The sequence below is a fragment of the Serinus canaria genome, chromosome 1 (genome assembly GCF_022539315.1).
Source record: "Serinus canaria isolate serCan28SL12 chromosome 1, serCan2020, whole genome shotgun sequence".
Classification (NCBI taxonomy): Eukaryota; Metazoa; Chordata; class Aves; order Passeriformes; family Fringillidae; genus Serinus; species Serinus canaria.
In genome coordinates this window covers 28,172,955-28,191,392 of record NC_066313.1, presented here as the reverse complement: position 1 = coordinate 28,191,392, position 18,438 = coordinate 28,172,955, and the positions used below count along the sequence as shown (strand labels likewise).

At 40.4% G+C, this 18,438-nt stretch overlaps 1 protein-coding gene across 5 annotated transcripts in view; it reads left to right on the top strand.

Moving 5' to 3' along the window:
* TSPAN9 (tetraspanin 9) overlaps window positions 1-18,438 on the top strand; it is a 168,796-nt gene that overhangs the window by 24,777 nt on the left and 125,581 nt on the right. For 2 of the 5 annotated variants that reach the window (XM_018908284.3, XM_018908285.3), the window contains one exon: window positions 16,242-16,390. The exons of the other annotated variants lie outside the window; for them this stretch is intronic. In XM_018908284.3, the coding sequence (XP_018763829.2) occupies window positions 16,306-16,390 (85 nt within the window). In that variant the 5' untranslated portion in view covers window positions 16,242-16,305. The remainder of the gene's footprint in view (window positions 1-16,241; window positions 16,391-18,438) is intronic. 5 annotated transcript variants of the gene reach the window in all.

The following is an 18,438-nucleotide window of genomic DNA, read 5'->3' as shown; positions in this document are numbered from 1 at the left end:
GCTTTTCTTTAGCTTCAGAGGTGGAGAGGTAAAATACTAAAGCAGTAGGCTCAAGCAATAAGATTTTAAAAAAGGTAAAATTTATTATTTTGAAGATAGAAAAAAAGATTAATTTCAGACAGTGGGCTGTGTGGTTTGGCTTGTGATGATAACTCTGGTGCCAAACTATGGATTGCACTTTTCCAAGGCTTGAGGAGAAAAAGGCCTGAGCTGGGAACTGAATGGCTTTTTCTCTTTTTGTTGTGATATCCTGAAAGTGCTTGCAGGTTTTGTGACTTTGCTTGGTTTCTGCCATGATTTCTTTCTTATGTGCAGAGTATATCTGTTATCTCTGACACTTCTTTGGCAATTTTGGACATAACACAAACATTCTTACCAGCCTCTACTGACTGATAGGGCAGATTTTGAAAATGATTGATGCTTGCTTAGTTTTTTCATACAGAGTTCTGCAAAGTGCAGGGCTTCTTGGCTTTTGGACAGTGCCAGACAACTGCTGTAGTAAAAGCTGGATTTCCGTAGAAGGGATTAAAACAAATGCAGTAAAAAGATTTTTCTTTCTGTTATTGGTTCTGGATCACAAGAAAGAGCCAAACTGTAGCATTTTTATTTTGTCCCTAGCTGCCACTCCTGCAGGTTGAGAGATTATAAGTAGGCTTCACTTATAAAAAAATGGAAGGGGAGTTACTAAGGGCCAAATTTTCTCTCTGTGAAGCTTAGTTGGGGTTGTGTGTGGTTATGCCCCAGTCTGTCACTGTGCAATCTCATTGTTTGGAAGTGTGGAGAAATTAAGCCAGCTGTAAATTGTTTTGATGATTTACAATCAAGGGTAAATGTCTGCTCCCTCTCTCTGAGCTGCATTGCCTTCACAGGGAAAAAAGGACCAATAAACCTTCATTGGCTATTTTTATCATTATATTTAATAGATGAAACTGTGGCTGCATGTTAGGGAATAGACCTGGTGGAAAGATGCTGCTCTTCTGATGACATTTGAGAGCAGATTCTATTTGAGCTTGACTGCTAAATAGGCCATCCTTCTTTGGATGTGGCTCTCATAAAAGAAATTGCTTTGTAGTAGGCACTCTATATTTTAATATTAAGGTTTCATATTTAAAGGTCCTAGTAGATAACTAAGCTTTGCTTTGGTATTTTCCCCTTTCTGCTTTCCTACTTTAGATATGAGTGATTGGAAGACTAGCCTTTTTCAGTAGCTTGCTTCATTTTATGCCTGGTTATGCAATGTCCTGGCAGCAGTTACTTTATGCTCTCAGGAGAAAATTTCTTACAGAAGTTTAGATTTTGCTAGTCCATTACAACTTCCTGTAGTGTGTGAGAATTTAAAGGAAACAGTCCTTTTACAAAAATAGAAAGCTTTGATGGTTTTAACATAAAATTATGCTACCATTCATTGCCATTTACCTCTCCTGCACCATCAGCTTTCATTTTGATCTTGTCTAGCTGATCAGCCTGTCTGTGCTGATCAGCCCACTGCAGACAGAGTAAAACAAATCAAGGTGGTGAAAAAATCATGTGGTAGGACATAAGTCTTGTTCTCTTCCACCTCAAATCTCTTCTCTGTGCAGTGTGGGGAAGATTTTGGGTATCTTCCTGTTCTACACTGCAATCTGTCTGGGTGGGATGAGGACAGTGGAGTGATTTTTCTCCTTTATGCAGTGTGGTGTTCCTGTGTATGAGGAAGTTACAGGAGGAAAACAGAAGAACTTTCCTGCATAATCCCACTGCCTTCGAAGGTTAGTTGAGAAATATTCTCCCAGAGGAAGAGCTGCAGCAGCCATTAGCTACTGCTTATTTTCCTGTGCTTCTTTCAGTATGGAATTAATTGGACTGCTCTCTGCAACAGCATCAGTGCATTGGTTTGGCTGGTGGTCTAAATAGCTTAAATTCTCCTTGTAAGTTAGTTAAGTCTGTGAGGCTCTAATGTAATGGTCTCTTCCTCCCTGAGGGTGGAGAGCTCCTGAGAACAAACATGGAAGCATTTGCAATAACAAAGCCTCTTCTGTCTTGTTCCAGTTTCTCTTTAGTTTGCTGATGAAGAAGCATCTGGTACGGCCTTTAGCTGTCCCTTTATAGGCCATAAGTCCTGATACATTGCCAAGTGGCATAATATTATGTTTCATTTTTATAGAGGATTTTGCAGGGCAGAGGGAAAAGTGTACAAAAAGTTTATTTGTTGCACGATAAGGTCATTCTTTAAGAATGAGGCAAAACTACAAGTGTTTTATTTTTGATCAGCTTTGACTTGTGATTAGTTACAGCTTCCCACAACCAGTGCTGTCATAGCAGTTTTTATTCTGGGTCATAAACAGTGGTTGTAAACCTTAGTAAAATAAAAACAACAATCAAAAAAAAAAAACCTAAGAAGGAATGTGTTTGCAAGAAGATTAATTTCTGACATGAGTCATACAGTTCATGAACTTCTCACAGATGAGCTCATCATAATCATCAGGGAAATCTTTAGTAGGAATGCTGGTATCTAAGTCACTCAGATATTACCTGCTTCTCCGTGACATAGGGTGATCTGGATCAGCACATCTGCACTATGCAGCTGTGTTCCTAAAGTAATCCTATATCTTCTTACTTCTATTTGAAACTAAACTTGATTGAAATGTAGTTTTTCAGTTGCTTAAATTCTGACTCGCATGTTTTAGTTGTAGGAGGTACCTTAAACTTCAAGAAATATCTGGGATAATTTTTAGTTCAGTTTTTTTAATAATGGAAGTTGTTTTCAGTGATTCCTAAAAAGATAGTACTAGAAGCTTTGAGTATAGAAATATTTGAAGATTTACCAAGAGGTAGGTTATTGGATTTTGGCAGTACACATAAATTGCATGTTTTTAGAGGAAAAGAGCAGGATTGGCAGTGGCACCTCTTTGTTTTTTTTCTGGATATGTAAATAATATTTTGTGTTGAAAGAGGCCAAAGTGTTCTTATATATAAACCAAGAGACATATGTGACAGAGATGGGCAGTGTGTGATTCATGTCCTAATGATTCCTTTAGTGATTTTGTGAATTTTGGTGACTGCATTGGTTCAAAATGGATTTGAACATTCTTAACTGGAACTAACGAAAGCAAAATTGCCAAGACTTTGCAAAGCACTTCTCCACGAGAAAGGAACTACAAATGATGGCTGTCAGAGAGAAACTACTGAGTGAAATCCTGTGCTCTCAGTTACTTCAGTGGTCAAGTGAGATGTCCAGAATATCTGCACAGTTAAGGGATTTATTAAAAAAAAAACCCTTTTGCTTGATAGGCATTTTTTATTTTTTGGGTTTTTGGGGCTTTTTTTGGTTGGTTGGTTGATTTTGTTATTAACAGCAATGTGTTTACTGAAAGACTGTAAGAGCATATTTAAGGTATAGTTTCTTTATCTGCAAATGAAATGCAGATAAAAGGACTGTTTATAAGTGAGTCACTCTTATCTCTGGCCCTCCCTTTTGCTAGAGGTTGGGAAAGGTTGGGATGAATAAGAAAGCATGCCAAAATGAATTTGAACTATGCTGAACTCTCAGTGGACATGGACAAGCCAAATCTAGAACCTGTCTTTGAGATGCCCCTCTTTGGTAGCTTAGTTTATCTCCAATGCCAGGTTGTTACAGCAGCCGTGTTCAGCAGGGCTCAGTTTCTTGGATAGAAACTCATGTAGTTTGGCTGTAATTATTAAAATCAGAACCTTGAATTTTTAAATTACAAGTACAAACCATTGAAACATGAGCCCAATCTGCTGAAGTGGTGCCATGTCTCCTCATAAATGAGCCTCAGCATTCTGTGCCAGCTGCAGAGCCTGCACAGCATCACTCCATGTAGGTCACAGCAGTCCAGTTTTGAGGTGACAAGTTCATGCATCACTGTGGCAAGATGTGACTGGGGCCAGCAATGACAGGCAATGCAGTACAATGAGAGGAAAATGAAAAATAGTTCTGCTTGCTATTGCCTCTAGTTGACACATGTTCCTGACAAATTCCTACTTTGGTTTTGCTTAAGTACCTAATATATTGTTCTAATAGCATTCTTACAGAATTGGTTGATCTGAAAATTACTCTGGAGCTAACAGCTTATAAGGAGTTCTAGCTAATGGTGTGGCAAGAATCTAAAATGGGGATAGTACAGCTTTATGCTGTATTAATTATAACTGGACAGGGATGTAGGATTTCAGAAGCCTTGGAAGAAACTTACAAGATAAAATTAAAAAAGAAACAGAATAAAGTATTTCAGTTGGAAGGGACCTAAAACTATGATCTAGCTCAACTGTCTAACAAACTGTCTAACAGCTTGAGAGCTGACCAAAAGTTAAAGCATGTTAATAAGGGCATTTCCCAAATGATTCTAAAACAAGGATGGGGCATTGATCACTTACCCAGGAAGTCTGGGTGTTCCAGTGTCTGACCACCCTCTCAGTAAAGATGTGCTTCCCATTGTCAAGTCTGAGCCTTCCCTTGTACAGCTTTGAACCATTCCCTGTTTTGTTGCCCTCCTCCGCATGCATTCTTCCTCTTTCCCATCCCACTTACATTGTGGTGCCCAGAGCTGCTCCCAGCACTCCAGGTGAGGCCGCAGCAGCGCTGAGCCCAGCGGGTGATCCCCCCTCTGCCCGGCTGTGCTCTGTGCTTGATGCCCCCAGGACACGGCTCCTGCCCTCTGGGCTGCCCGGGCTCGCCCTGCTGGCTCTCGCTGAGCTGCTGCTGCTGCCCCAGCACCCCCAGGGCCTCCCTGCAGGGCGCTCTGCAGACACTCCTGTCACAGGCTGTGCTTGTGCCTGCAGTTACTCCATCCCAGGTGCAGGATCGGGCACTTGCTAAATTTCATGCCAGGGATGATTGCCAATGCTCTATGCAGATTCCTCTTCAAGGCCTCTTGTCCCTCCAGAGAATCAACAGCACCTCCTGGTTTAGCATCAGCAGCAAACTTGCTGATGGTGCATTCAGCTCCTGCATCCAGATCACCGATAAACACATTGCACAGAACTGTCCCTAGAATCAAGCCCTGCAAAACACCACTGGTGGCCATTCACCAGCCAGATGCAGCCCCCTTGATTCACTACACCCCTTGGAGCCCTGCCCTTCAGCCAGTTCTTCACCCAGCACAGTCTGAACCTGCTCAGATCACAGCTGGGACAACTTGTCCAGGAGGATGCTGTGAAGGACAATATCCAAAGCTTTACAAAAATCCTGAAAAATCTGACACTCCAAAGATTGGATTAATGCCCTTCAGTGTTCATGTAGAAGCTATTGAAACTAAACTGTGCTGAGATCTAGACAGAGTCTCTCACAAGCTGTACATACTTTTCTTTTTTCTGTCTTTGCGTGCAGATCATAGATTCTCTGAGCCTCTCAGCTGTGTGACCATTGGATAGGAAAGGAAGATAAATGAGAGTGGGAAAAAAAAAAAAGAAAGGACACCAAAGAAAAAGTTAGCTTTTTATAAGTACAGTTAGCTTTTAAAGTATAACAGATGCTGTTTTCTGTGGATTTTCCCCTGTCCCTTTCTGTAAAATTGACCACCTACTTAAAAATTAAGATGTGGGACAAGCCAGATTGATGCACATTTAATCAAATTGATGTAATCTCATATTAGTCTGTATGTCTGAGGCTATCATAAAGAAATCAAAATGCTTAATTTCCACAATTTTAAAATGTCTGTTTCTAAAATTTATTTTAACCAGAAATTAGGCTGAATGAATGATTGACTCAATCAGTAAATACTTAAGTATTCAAACTGTCTTCAGGGTCATGGATAACTCAGCCATAGCCAGAAAAACTCACAGTATTTGTAAAATTTTAAGTCTGGTCCTGGCTTTTTCTTCTCTTGTTTAATTTTTTTAGTCCCATTCATTTATCCCTGCAACGCTCTATGACTGCTGCCTTTCTGTAAACATCCATAGGTCAGAGGTATTCAATTTGGCTTAAGCAGCATTCTCGTGGGCAGTTTGCCAGGAACTCATAGGCTTCACCCAAATTGCACATTGCTGGGAATAATCTCACTCTCAGCTGCTCTTATCTTTTGTTTGTTTCTTGCTTAGACCTCCATCTGGCTTTTTACTGGGTCAAGACAAGTAGCAGTAATTGGTGGTATCTATAATTCCAATAGTTTGAAGCTTCATAGCGCATTCGGCGGCAGGTACAGAACAGAGATACTGGAGCTAATAGAAGAAATTTCCACCCAGTTCCCACATTTTTTATAGTCCCTACTGAGAGAAAGTGTGTACTGGCAGTCAGAACATAATAGAGCATCCCCAGTTTCAGACATCATTTGTTAACAGTCTGATTTCAGCTCATTAAGAAATCCAGTGCAGCTTCCAGCCACAGTAATTCTGATGCCCTGGGACATACAGTCTCATCAGTGTGTTCCCTGAACAGCCTATGAGGATGCATGTATTTGAGATAGAGGTTGGAAGGGTTGGTCAGGAAATAGGTTTTGTCTGGATAACAGTTCAGACTCACTTTATATTACTTATCATCTAGAGAAAAGGTTTTCTCATGTAAAACATGTCTTTGCTTGGAAGATAAAAATGGGTTTTTAATACTCTCTGCTACTTATTTTTTAAAGCATAAGTCATCCCTCCCTGATGTGATGGAACAACTTAAAATTAGTGTTTCTTTTTGTTTCTGTGGCGAAATCACTGGGGGTTATTTTCTGTTGAAGTTTGAGCTCACAGAGAGGGCTTTGAAACAATAATGTCTTGATTCTGAAACACTTGAAGAAACATATCTGAACCTCTGCCACTGCAGGACTGCCTGAGCTGAGCCTTGAGGAGAAATTATGGTATTTCAGTGCAGTCATGAAGACTGACAGTATAGAAATTCCTCCAATTCCAAATAGTTACTCTCTATTCACAGATAAATTTATTGAAAACTAAATTTGTGTCTTAACAAAGAGGCTTGTTCTTGGCAGCAGGATGATTTTGACTTTCGATGAGAAAGAGACTGATTATCCAAGCGGGATTTTGCAAAATCTTTTTTTGTGCCAGATTATCAAGAGTAAAAAGCATGCAGAGGAATAGCTGATTCAGTGTAGACACTTTCCTCTCTGCTTTCCAATGATCTCTACATTATTCACCTTGAGTGGATGCAAACTGAACCTGAAGCATACCTTGCTTTGTCCTTCTTCTTTCCTCTCCCTGACTGATTGTATAGATTTAAACCCTTTACCACCCCAAAATCAGAAGGAGAGTGTCCTGAAGTCTTGTCCTTCAAATCAGATAGGTAGCTCACTGAGAATTCTTTTACCCAGTTAGGCAACAATTGCTTGAGAGCAATTACAGAGAGAAGGTAAACTTCAAGGTAAAGTGCAACAGCTTTGTGGAAGTCTTGAGTTTCAGGATGAAAAGCTGGGGATAGCAGGTTAAGGAAAATTCTGTTATTTGCTTTCCTTTATTAGAAGTTTAAGATGGACGTGTTCCCTATTTTAAAGCCCTGCATTTAATGACTCAGGGCCAGCAGTAACACAGGCATCTGCATGAGGAATGTTAAACCTGCAGCCACTGTGTTTTGTGAGCTGCCCAAATGATAAGAAGATGCCTGCCTTTATTACTTATATTTGATTGATGTCTTGACATTTCCTGGAGTGAGCCCATGAATTGATTTCTGTCCTTTTATTTCCTACCTGTTGATCTATCAGGACCCTTTCTAATTGCATCATAATGGAGTGTGCAAGAAAAGGGTATATTTCTCAATAGTTAGGGCTGTAGTAGCTTGTCTAAGATAGAAAGGCTGTGAAAGCTTGCAGGCTTTTAGGTGTAACAGAAGAGTGAAGGAAGTGCTCAGCAGATGAAAGCACCTTTGAGTCACAGAATATAAGCTCAGTTGGTTTTGAGAGCAAACACAAGAACCAGGACCGGTTTGTGGGAAGAAGAGACCTCAGGAAAAATTAATTTAAGAAACCAGCAGGTAGTGTAGGAGCTGCTGCTTCACTTCTGCCTATACAGTATTAATAGCAATTAGTGTTATTAATATAAAACGAATAAAGTTGCCCCATGAACAACCAGGTGGATTTGAAGGTGGACCAGTGAGCTGCAGCTGGTGCTTCTAAATTCCATCAGACACATGGGAAAAGCAGAATGCCTGGGGACATGTTTAGCCTGTTTAATAGGGACATGAAAAGTCCTCCCTTCTGCTGGAGAGGTTCGATTGTTGCCCACTGGCCCTGCTGAGGGCAAGCTGTCATTCTGAGTGCTGGTTTATTTTGCCAGTAGTTTTATTTAGAGTGGCTCTGCACTGACTGAACATCAGCTCTTTGAGTATCAAATTGAAAGCCATTAACTAAGCTTCTTAATACTGCCATGTCTAGGTAAAGAAAAGGAGAGGCTGAGTGTTAGCAAGATTTTCTGTGGATGGCTTAGATCTTTACATGTCACTGATAGTAGTTTCCATGGATTTTCTTCTCAGATTGCAGTCTTGGCATTCTTCACCATTTGCTTTCTTGAATGTTCAAAGTTCACGTTTTTAAAGTCCACAGGGTAGAAAAAGTAACTTTAAAGCAGATAGGTAACACTCAAGGTTATGTAGATGATACAAAAGAAGATGGGGGATGCAAATGGTTCAACTCTATAAGGCAGCCTGGGAGAAAGTTCAAAGTTGGAACTTCTCAGGAGAGATGAGATTGTAAAAATAGGAATTTCTTTGTGGTAAAACAACTTGATATTTCCACAGGTAAACATGAAAAACAGGAGGCTTGTGCAGACTGTCAAACAAGTAATTTGTTGGAATGTCAGTAAGCTACTCCAGTGTAACTGTGTCAACCAAGTGAATTACATTTCAGGAGCTGCTTTGCAAAAAGCAAGCTCGGGAATAGGAGCCGTTCAGTATCATGGAAAACAAATCGGAACTGTAAGAGTTGGGGGAAAAAAGCATAATGTTGTAAGTGCACTGTGGATATGCAGTAATAGCCATAGAGGAGCTCAGTATTGCAGCTTATTTATTATACTGTAAGCCTTTTTATTTGTAGAGGTATATCAGTAAGTTTCCTGTTGGAGCTGTAGTTTAAATCAGTTATTTAAGTGGAAAGATCTAGAGTACCAAGCTGAATTTTGCTGATGTGATGATACAGCATGAATTTCCAATCTGTGCCAATTTAAGTGTGGGATTGAGGCAGACAGCATGTCTGCATAGGCAAAACCGAGGTGTAGACAAATGACCCCAAGTCTTCATTGGCCTACTGATGGCAGTACTTGCCTAAGTAGTGCTTTGTGGTCAGTGTGCTCTGCCCATGCAGTCACTAGTACTCATTAGAGCTCTAGCCTTGCTTTTAGATTCTTGGATTTCTTTCTGTAAGTATTGTTGAAGGGCATTGCAGGCAGAGGTTGTGGGTTGGAAACTGTTGGTACGTGTGAGACTGGATCTGTGCTGCAGAATACAGCTCTAAGTGGAGATCCTTGAGGCAGTAATAGAGACTGCAGCTTCAGAGTATGTGATGTGGTGTGGCTTAGTGCAGTCAGTTGTTCTGATGTGTGTCAGCTACAGTCCAGCATTCCAGTCCTGTCAAAATGCAGAGCTTCAGAAGATATCCTTACACCCTTGTGAGACTTTGGTCATTAAAAAAAAAAGCAATACAAAAAAGAATTAAGTTGTTGACACTAAGGTCTTCAAGATACATATCATAAATGAATTTTCTTTTGTATTGTAACCAGAACTGAACTCAGGCTGAGTTGAGATGAAGTAAGTTAAGGGGTAGCTGCAGAAATGGAGAAAGTCTTTAATTAGAACAGTCCCTAGCATTCAGCTGGGGAAACTGTTGAGCTTTTGATTGAAACTGTAGCGTTTCTCTTCCTTATGTAAATCCTGCCTCTGGCCAAAGGGATCATTTCCATAGTGTGTGGCTTTTTCTCCAGCATGCAGTATACATGGACATTGCTATTTTCATCAGCTCAAGACTTCCCAATGTTTGTCCACTACAAAGATGCTGCATCAGCTTATTGCTCACTACAGCTGAGCAGGGAACTGCCAAAATATTACTGCAAATAAAAAACAAAAGGTAAATGTGGTGGTCAAAGAGCTAAGAATGAAAAAACACCTAAACCTTTCTTTCCTCTTCACACCCCATTTTCTTCTTTCTTTTCTCACTTTTTCCTGTAGACTATTTTTTCCTGAGCTTTAATTCATGGATGCAGCAAGAACAGAAGATTTGCTGGTGTGTAGAGCTGAAGTGTGTCATAAAGAAAGGTGTTTATTGCTATTCCCTGCCTAGATGTGGGATCACAAAGTGTTAGTAGCCCTGAGTGACCTGATGTAGGTATCTGTGAAGTCCCTGTTGCAATAGAGAAGCCAAAAATCTCCTCCAGCCAATATGCCATGGTTTTTGACTTGACCTGTAAAACCACAAACCTTCATTTGAAGGTGTAACTTCTAATTAAAAACTTATTTGCTATTCAGCCTGCTACTCTTGTCTTCCTGGAGTTTTTTGTAGTATTGTTTTTTTAATAACCTGGGTTACTGCAGCTTCTCACAAGACTTTTACTAACACGTAAGTGCTAAACACCTGCTTGATTTGAGAGATGAGGCAGCAAGGAATTATAGTTTAGGGGTATTTCTTTATAGCAGTCATGCTGCACTACATTTATATGCCTGCTGTGGAATGTCATCACATATTCCATAACTCAGTGTCACTTGCATCAGAGAGCTACAAGTGCAGGCTGAGTTGTGTTTTATCTGTTGGCTACATCTCTGTAAGACTACAGACTAATGCTCCATCTCCATTTGAGGTAGGAGGGCAGTGGGAGCAAGATGAAGTGTCGCAGCAGTTCTCATGCTTAATCCAGTTCCCAGAAATGACAAAAGGAAATATGCCATCTGATACATTTCATGCACAGTGGTCCCAGCCACCAAGGCCTGGCTGCTTGCCAGTGAGGACCTGAGCAGGGCAGAGTTTCAGAATGTGCTTGGGGTGGTCATGAATGTCAAGTTTCTGATGCCTCTCTGAAATGAGATGTAGTAACAGCTGTGCATTCCTATCCTGCTGCAGAACAGGAGTGGGATTCATATTCTGATTCATATTCATTTGCTAGAGGGAGCTTCTGATTGCCTTCCAGATGGTGGTCAACTGAGTCTTGCTTGGGTGTCTTGAAAAGTGTCTGTTACATCAGGAAAATTCAGGAACTGGGAGTGAAGAAAGAGGGAGAGAAATAGTCAGCAGCCTTCAAAGAGCTTTTTACCAGGAGGTGCTGGTTGTCTAAGGCAGCAGTTAATAGAAAAGGTTATTATATTCAGGGATGGGGAAGTCTGCTCCTAGTTCTTGGAACTGCTTGGTGATAATGGTACAGTAGATATGTCAGCCACTTTTTTAGTATTTCCATCTGTTAGATGGGATGCTGCTTGTGAGACATATTCAGCTTGACAAAATGAAGTTCCTCTCATCCAGTCAGTTACTAGGGATTGTATTTTTCTATTCTAACTCTGTGTAGCCTGAATGCAAAAAATAGGGTGTTGGCATAAAAAAATTAGTAAAGGATAGTAACATCAACATTTTGTGCCTAAAGTTTCACATAATACATCATCACCACTACTTGTTTAAAAGCTTTTGAACAAGTTTTTGTCTCTACAAGTAAGATGCTGTCATTCTTGTGGGAATTACTCTATTTCTCCCACCTTCAAAATGTGTAACAACCTGCTGATTCAGAAATGTGTCCCTCGGCATCGTGTTCCTTCATAGCGCTATCCTTTCCCTTCCTCAGGTCCTCAATCTAATTACTGTCAGTGCAACAGCTGCTGCCTCTGCCCTGCTGAAATCTGTGTCTGTTCATTCCAGCAAGTTTCCCTCTCATTTCCAGGCTCAGCTGAGAGGTACCCTCTGCCTGTGCCTCCTGCTTTTGTTTCCTCCTAACTAATGACATAAAGCATTTTGGTGTACAATTTGCATTAATAAGATGAAAACAAAAATTGCCCCACAAAAACACAAGCAAGCACTGAAAAAAACTGTGTCGTGTGAGACAGTGGCTCCTTTGGAGCCTTATTGTGATAACCTTAGATTGGGGAAAAAAATCCTACTGTGCATCTTCATGTCTCACTGAACTCTTTCTTCCGCGAGTTAAGATCAGCTTCCTTTCCCGCCAGCCTATTGTTTGGTCAGGAGGGGGCAAGTGCCCAAGATGTAGGGCAACACAAAGAGATGTTGTGTCTGTTCATGTAGCATAAGTATATATATAGGACAGGGCAGCATAGTCTGAAAATGTAATTAAAGGTAATTTAAAAAAAAAAAGAGTGGCGGTGAATAACATGCATGCATTATTCTAATCCTGCTCCCTTCAGAACAAAGAACAAATGTGGCTGCTGCTACTCTAGTTGCAGCCTGTTCTTCTTAGCCTATCTGCATGCATGAGAAGAATCAATTCAATAGAAAGTAAATGTAAAATCACAAAATAATTACCAGTAGTGTGTTTAAGGATGGCCTCTTCTAAGCTTTCTTTTTTTGTTCCTTCTTTGTCTGCTTCACAGCTCATGTAAAAAGTATAATGTGAAAATAAGGGATGGAGGAAAAAACCCAAGCCAAGTCTCTTTTTTACTTTTGAGCCATGTGAAGAATGCCTTCTGAGGATTATTTTGAAATGTATATATATGTTGTTTACTTAGATTATTTGTTCCTCTGTGCTAGAAATTTAGACAAACCAGATTGATGTTTGTATGAAATGAGGGAAAGAGAGATAGGAAATAGGGGGATAAAGGGTAAAGCTTTGTCCTTTCTCTCTGCCACTCATCCTTTTGATTTTAAAGCTATTTTGCATTTGTTTTATTTCCCATTAAAGCTCACTCTTTCAAGCTGATTTTCCAGAGCCAGAATCAGAATCTCCACTCCCTTCCTACCCTTCTTAAGTTTACCAGTACAAACTAGAATTAAAATAAAACAGAGCAACCCTGCAATTTCAGATTGTACAGCCAAACTGAAGTTGCCAATGCTGAGTATGTGTACCGGTGCATCTAAGGAACTAAGGTAATTTCACTGATGCTACCTAGTACTGAATACTTGATTGTATGGAAGTAACCATGGAGTTAACTCCTCCATCTTCTAGCCATTCCTACCCTCCTATCAATAGATGATGGTTTCCTCTGTTCATACCTTAATAGGTTGTCAAACTGACATAGTAGGAACATGCTGGAATTTGTAGGTGACATGAGTATTTAAATTGTCTCCTTGTCAAGATGAGAGCTGGTTTTTTGTTTTCATTTTTCTGAGGCAGGAAAAGAGAAAATTGCCATTTGCCTGGGATTTCTTGATAACCTGAACATACAAGTGCCCAGGGCTGCAGCCCCCCATCTGTTTCTAGTAAAGACCCCGTCACTCCCAGACAACCATGGACAACACCCCACTCCTGCATCCCCTGCACTGTGAATCCTCCAGTTGTTAGCCTTGGATGTAGAGTCCATCCATTAGCAGGTCTTCAGGTGACTTCCAGATTGAGTCTCTCCAAAAGGTAGCCAGGACCACCTGATGTCTCCAGAGTCCAATTCCACTAGTTGCCTGACCCCCAGAGACACATGCATACCTGTCTGCCAAGCCACCTAGCTTAGCTACCTGTTCAGCAAGCAGGTAGCTGCTGTCTTTATAGTTGCTAGCAATTACACACCCACTGCAGTTGCTGACACCACACATACATGGACTTTAAAACTTAGTCCCACTCCAAAATCCTCACCATTCTCAGAAAGGTGCATAAGTAGGCTCACTGACCTTTGGATACCTTGGGTCATTCCTACACAGAGTGGAAATTATTTCCCCCCCTCCCCATTTATCTTCTTTTAATGACTCTTATTCAAGAATTTTAAACTATTAGGTAGCTGCAAAACCTCTTTGTGTAGGTTATGACAGTGGTGGAGGCTTGGCTTTCTGGTCATCTTTGCATTTATTTTTCTGTTAAGGGGCTTTCTGTAGTGCTTATCATCAGCATATTTGTGTGCTTATAAAAGGAAGATTCATGATGTGATGAATGATGACCCCCACAGGGTTGATGATAACAATTCTGATTAGTTTATTTATAAGCTACTACTTTTTTTGCTGTAACTGGTAAAATATAAGAAGGATGAAAAGGATGTGGGAACTCCAAAAATACCTCTCTCTTAGGCTGTTTTTACCCAGCTGTTAGTTTGACTCCAGTCCTTCAGTTTCCCCGCATCTCTAACCGCTTGCTTTCTTTTTTCTATCCCCCCCCCCACCCTTCAGTCCGTTGCAGCTGTTAGAATTTCATCATTGTCTCCAAATACCACGTTTCCATTAGCAGCACAGCCCCTTCTGTGCCAAGGGGAATGTCATTTGTGTGCTTTGCATGTGTATTATTGTTAGATGGTCTGCAGCCAAAGCAGTACTTACACCTTTTATTGCAGCAAGGGTCAGTTCCTCGGTAAGAGGCACACAGAAGATGCATAAATATTGAAGGATGAGGTTTGCAGACTTGCTGGCAGAAAGTGGTTAAGCCTTTTTGTTCTCATGGTTTGCTTTTCAGATGCTTTTGCACTGTAGTTAACCTTATCACCATTTGATTTAACACTGGATGCTGGAGTATTTATTCCTTTTGGCAGTTTTAGTGCCATGTCACTCACTGACTGTCACTGTTGTATCATATATTAGATGGCTTATCCTAAAAAGCTATTTCAGGTATGAAACCATTGCTCATTCTAATATACTTTATCTGTATATCTGTTGGGGGCGGGGGGATTTCAGCTGACTTCTAGGTTTGTGTGCATTTTGAATCAATGGCTTTTGTGAATTTCTCACTATCTTAATTTCTGCCTGATACCCATTTTGCATTTTCTTTGGCTTTGCAAAAAAATCTGGTAGTGCCCTTGCTCTTTCATTACAGTTCTCCATGATTAGAGTCTCTGATGGACTCCTGCTGGGCATGGCAGGGCATCTTAATTTGGACTTGGGGGTCAGCATGGAGTTCTAAGTCACTCCTAGCATGGTTCTATCTTGCTCCCACAAAATGGCCTAAAATAGGTGTTAATTACAGTTTTCTTTGCTAAGTTCTGGTTCTCTTTAATAGAGGTCTTAACTCTCCTCAGGCTACAATGGCTGTATATTTAACTTACTGGACCAATGGGAGGAGAAATTTATTCCAGGGAACAGAATAGGTGTTCCAGTCCAAACTGGCTTGTACCTGCACATGTAATCCTCATGTGTGTATCTATGTGCCAAAATAAACCGTGTGACCTTGGATGTATAGGATGAAGTCATGGGAGGGACATCTGTGCTCACTGATGCAAAGCTTCTATTTGCACAGCTGAGCACTGAAAGCATCATGCCATTGTATGTTGCCTCATTTCTACATTGGATGCATATTGTGAATTCTGTTGTGCAAATACAACCTTATTTTTTGCAGTCTAAGACAGTTTAGAGCAAAGTACTTCTGACTGGACTTGTCATCTTCTATTCTTCCTTCTCACAAAATGTCAAGGGCATTTGCACAACACTTTGACAATTCTAGATATTTTTTGTAATTTTCTGTCATATTCGTTTCATTAAATCCTTTGCAAAGAGATGGTAGATGCAACTCCTTTTGCAGTGTCAGCTCTCTGTATAGTGCATGGGCTTAGGACACTTTCTAGTCTGCCCCCAGCATGTCCTGGTGCATGGGGTTATTCCTCGTCAGGTGCAAGACTTTGCATTTCCTTTTGTCACTTTTCATGAGGTTCCTGTGAGCCCATATCTCCAGCCTGTCAAGGTCCCTATGAATGGTGGCATAACCATCTGGTGTATCAGCCAATCTTCTTGGTTTTGTATCATCTGCATGTTTGTCGAGGGGAGACAGTGACAGTAGCACATACAGCTTCACAAAATTCTCATTTACTTTGGTAGCTCAGAGTGAAGACAGGATCTTACCAAGTGGCCCAGGGAGAAGGAGTGTTTGCTGGATGCAGTTTGACTCCATGGTGTAAAGCTTAAAGAAGTTTTCCTCCACCTCAGGGCTCTTGGATTTCTCTGCTGACGAGGATTGTGTGTGATCTTTCTATGTTTTAATTATTCAGGAAGGATGTCCTATGCTAGAGAGTGCCTGCTAATAAAAAGTCTGAAACGAATGCTTCAAATGAATGCTTTTAATGCGTTCTTGAGATCCTGTAAGTCAAGGAGATCCTAGTTGGAAATCCTTATGAGACTTTAGGAAGCCCTGAGGGGGTGCAGGTGTTATGTCCCAGTACATAAGTAATGATCAGCACATTTTGAGTTAAAGGAAATGTGGGGTTTTTGTAAATAAATACAGATTCATGACTATCTTGGATGGACCTTTCTGTTTCTTACTTTTACTAGTCAGGAGGGACCTGCTCTCTTCAGCAGTCTGCGACTTGCTGGCCACGTGGCTTTGGTATGCTCCATGCAGGACAGAATGCCCAGCTCTCCTCCACCTGGTGTTGAATGCTGCTGGTTGAAACTCGCATCTGCTATGGCTAATGCTCACAGTAAGCAGTCCTGAAAGTGCATTTCTACCTTGTATTTATTGACCTAGAGGTTCCGGGGAGATCTCTTTAAACAACGTGTTCAAACTCTGCAAGCCCTGGTCTGAAAACAGGTGTTGAAAACTGATTGCCAACTTGCTTTGGGGATGTGGACTTAATTGGTTCATTCTGCTAACAATGTTTTTAATAGACTTATCTCTTACAAGTCTCATCAAGTCCTCTTTGCTTTCTCCTGCCAAATAAATATTCCCTAATAATCCCCAAATCTCTTCCTTCATCTTCATTATTTATTTGCTTATTTAATAAATTTTTTTTTTCTCCCAGAAGCCTAAACTGACTTACATGTGAGCTGCTCCTTGGCTGAACCACACAGCAGTGGCTGTGTGGTGTGCTGTATTTCTCAGTATTCTCTGGAAAATGCTGGTACTCCAGAAAAGCAGGGCTACACAGTGATGTTCCTGAGGCATGTGGAGGTGCCTTGGAAGAATAGTAATGAAGCAGGTCTTGCATTTCTCTGCTGTGCTAAAGCAACAGAGAAGCAGTTAGTTCTGGGCTTCCTGTGTTGTACTGAGCTTCTCTTCTTCCATCCTTAGGAGTTCTCAGTGAATTCACAAAATGCTTGAATCACACTAAGAAAAACCACAAAGATAGGGCTCTTCTTGGGTATTTGTAGGATTATGGGCTGGATCTCCTGTAGAACCCCACGCTACAAGTGCCTTCCTACCTGACAGTAAGACATTAGCAACTAATAGCTGATTTCACTTAAACTGTTACCTAAGTATGCTGTGTAATTGCTTAATAAACAATCTGAATAAACATTTTGAATGATGTTTTAAAATTCAGTTGATCTAATTTATTTTTCATGAGAGTGTCTAGAAGAGAATAGATTATTTCAGTTGGAAATTTATTTCAGATAAACTTCTGCTCTGTCAGCGTCCTAATGGAGGAATTGCACTCATGATCTGCAGCACCTTTCCCAAGGAAAGAAAAGGAAGGAAATGCAGATTTGCAGATTTTGTCCATGTCACTCACTCACAAATAGGTCCCTGCAGAATAATAAAGAGCTTCAGTGTCATTGACTTTTATTTTTTTTTTAGCTTAATAGTCACAGGCTTCACATAGTATAAGGTCCTTCTAGCTGGGTACCATTTTAGGAGAGCTCTATATTATATTACATGTTTCTAGCTGCTGGTTCAAATTTCTAAAGTAGGATTTTTCTGATTACAAGCTAAAGTTTGAATTTCCAGCCCCACTGAATCCCCCTCCAAATCTGCTGACTCCGCCAGGCAGACTGATGTTTTAGTGGATTTGTTAATGTTCAAGCTACATTCTTACCATTCTTTTCTCACAGGAAAATATCTGTAAATAACTCTGTCTAAAATTTCTTACTCTGCTGGGTTTCCTGTCACTCTCAGGAACTTTAGTGCCTTCTTTATTTTGAGTGTTAGTATATCTCCAAGAATAACCAACTGAGGGTATGATGATGGATCAGTGCCATTTGGGTAAAGAAGCATATGTTGAAATGTGCTTTTCCTACCTTGTTTTAAAGGTACATAGTATCACTTTATCCTTGCATGTATTAAGGGAGATTTTTATTTCTAGGTTTTAATCTCAAAGTAGGATTATTGTAACACTAGTTTCTTCCTTTGTTTCTTGCATGAGTCATTGGTGCTATTAAGGTTTTGTGATTGAATCTCACCTAAAAGCCTTCCCACTCCCCCCCCCCCCAATTCTAAAGTTTTCAACCTCAAAAGCCAGTATCAAAAATTACATTTATTGTATCAAGAGCAAAGAGTCCAGTTTAACTAGGAAAAAAATTGCAGAACTGTCCCTGAGTATAAAAGCTAGTTGTAACCTTGAAATTGAATTTAAAGTTTTCTTCCTCTTCAAGACAATTTCACAAATTTATTAAGTCTCATTTCTAGTCTTTTCTTCTCATCCCCCAAACCACTCTTTGTAGTTTCTTTTGGTTCAACATAGATGCACAAATGAACTCTATCAATAGAGCTATGTTTAGGCCAATATTTTTGAACTTAAGCACTTAAAAATAA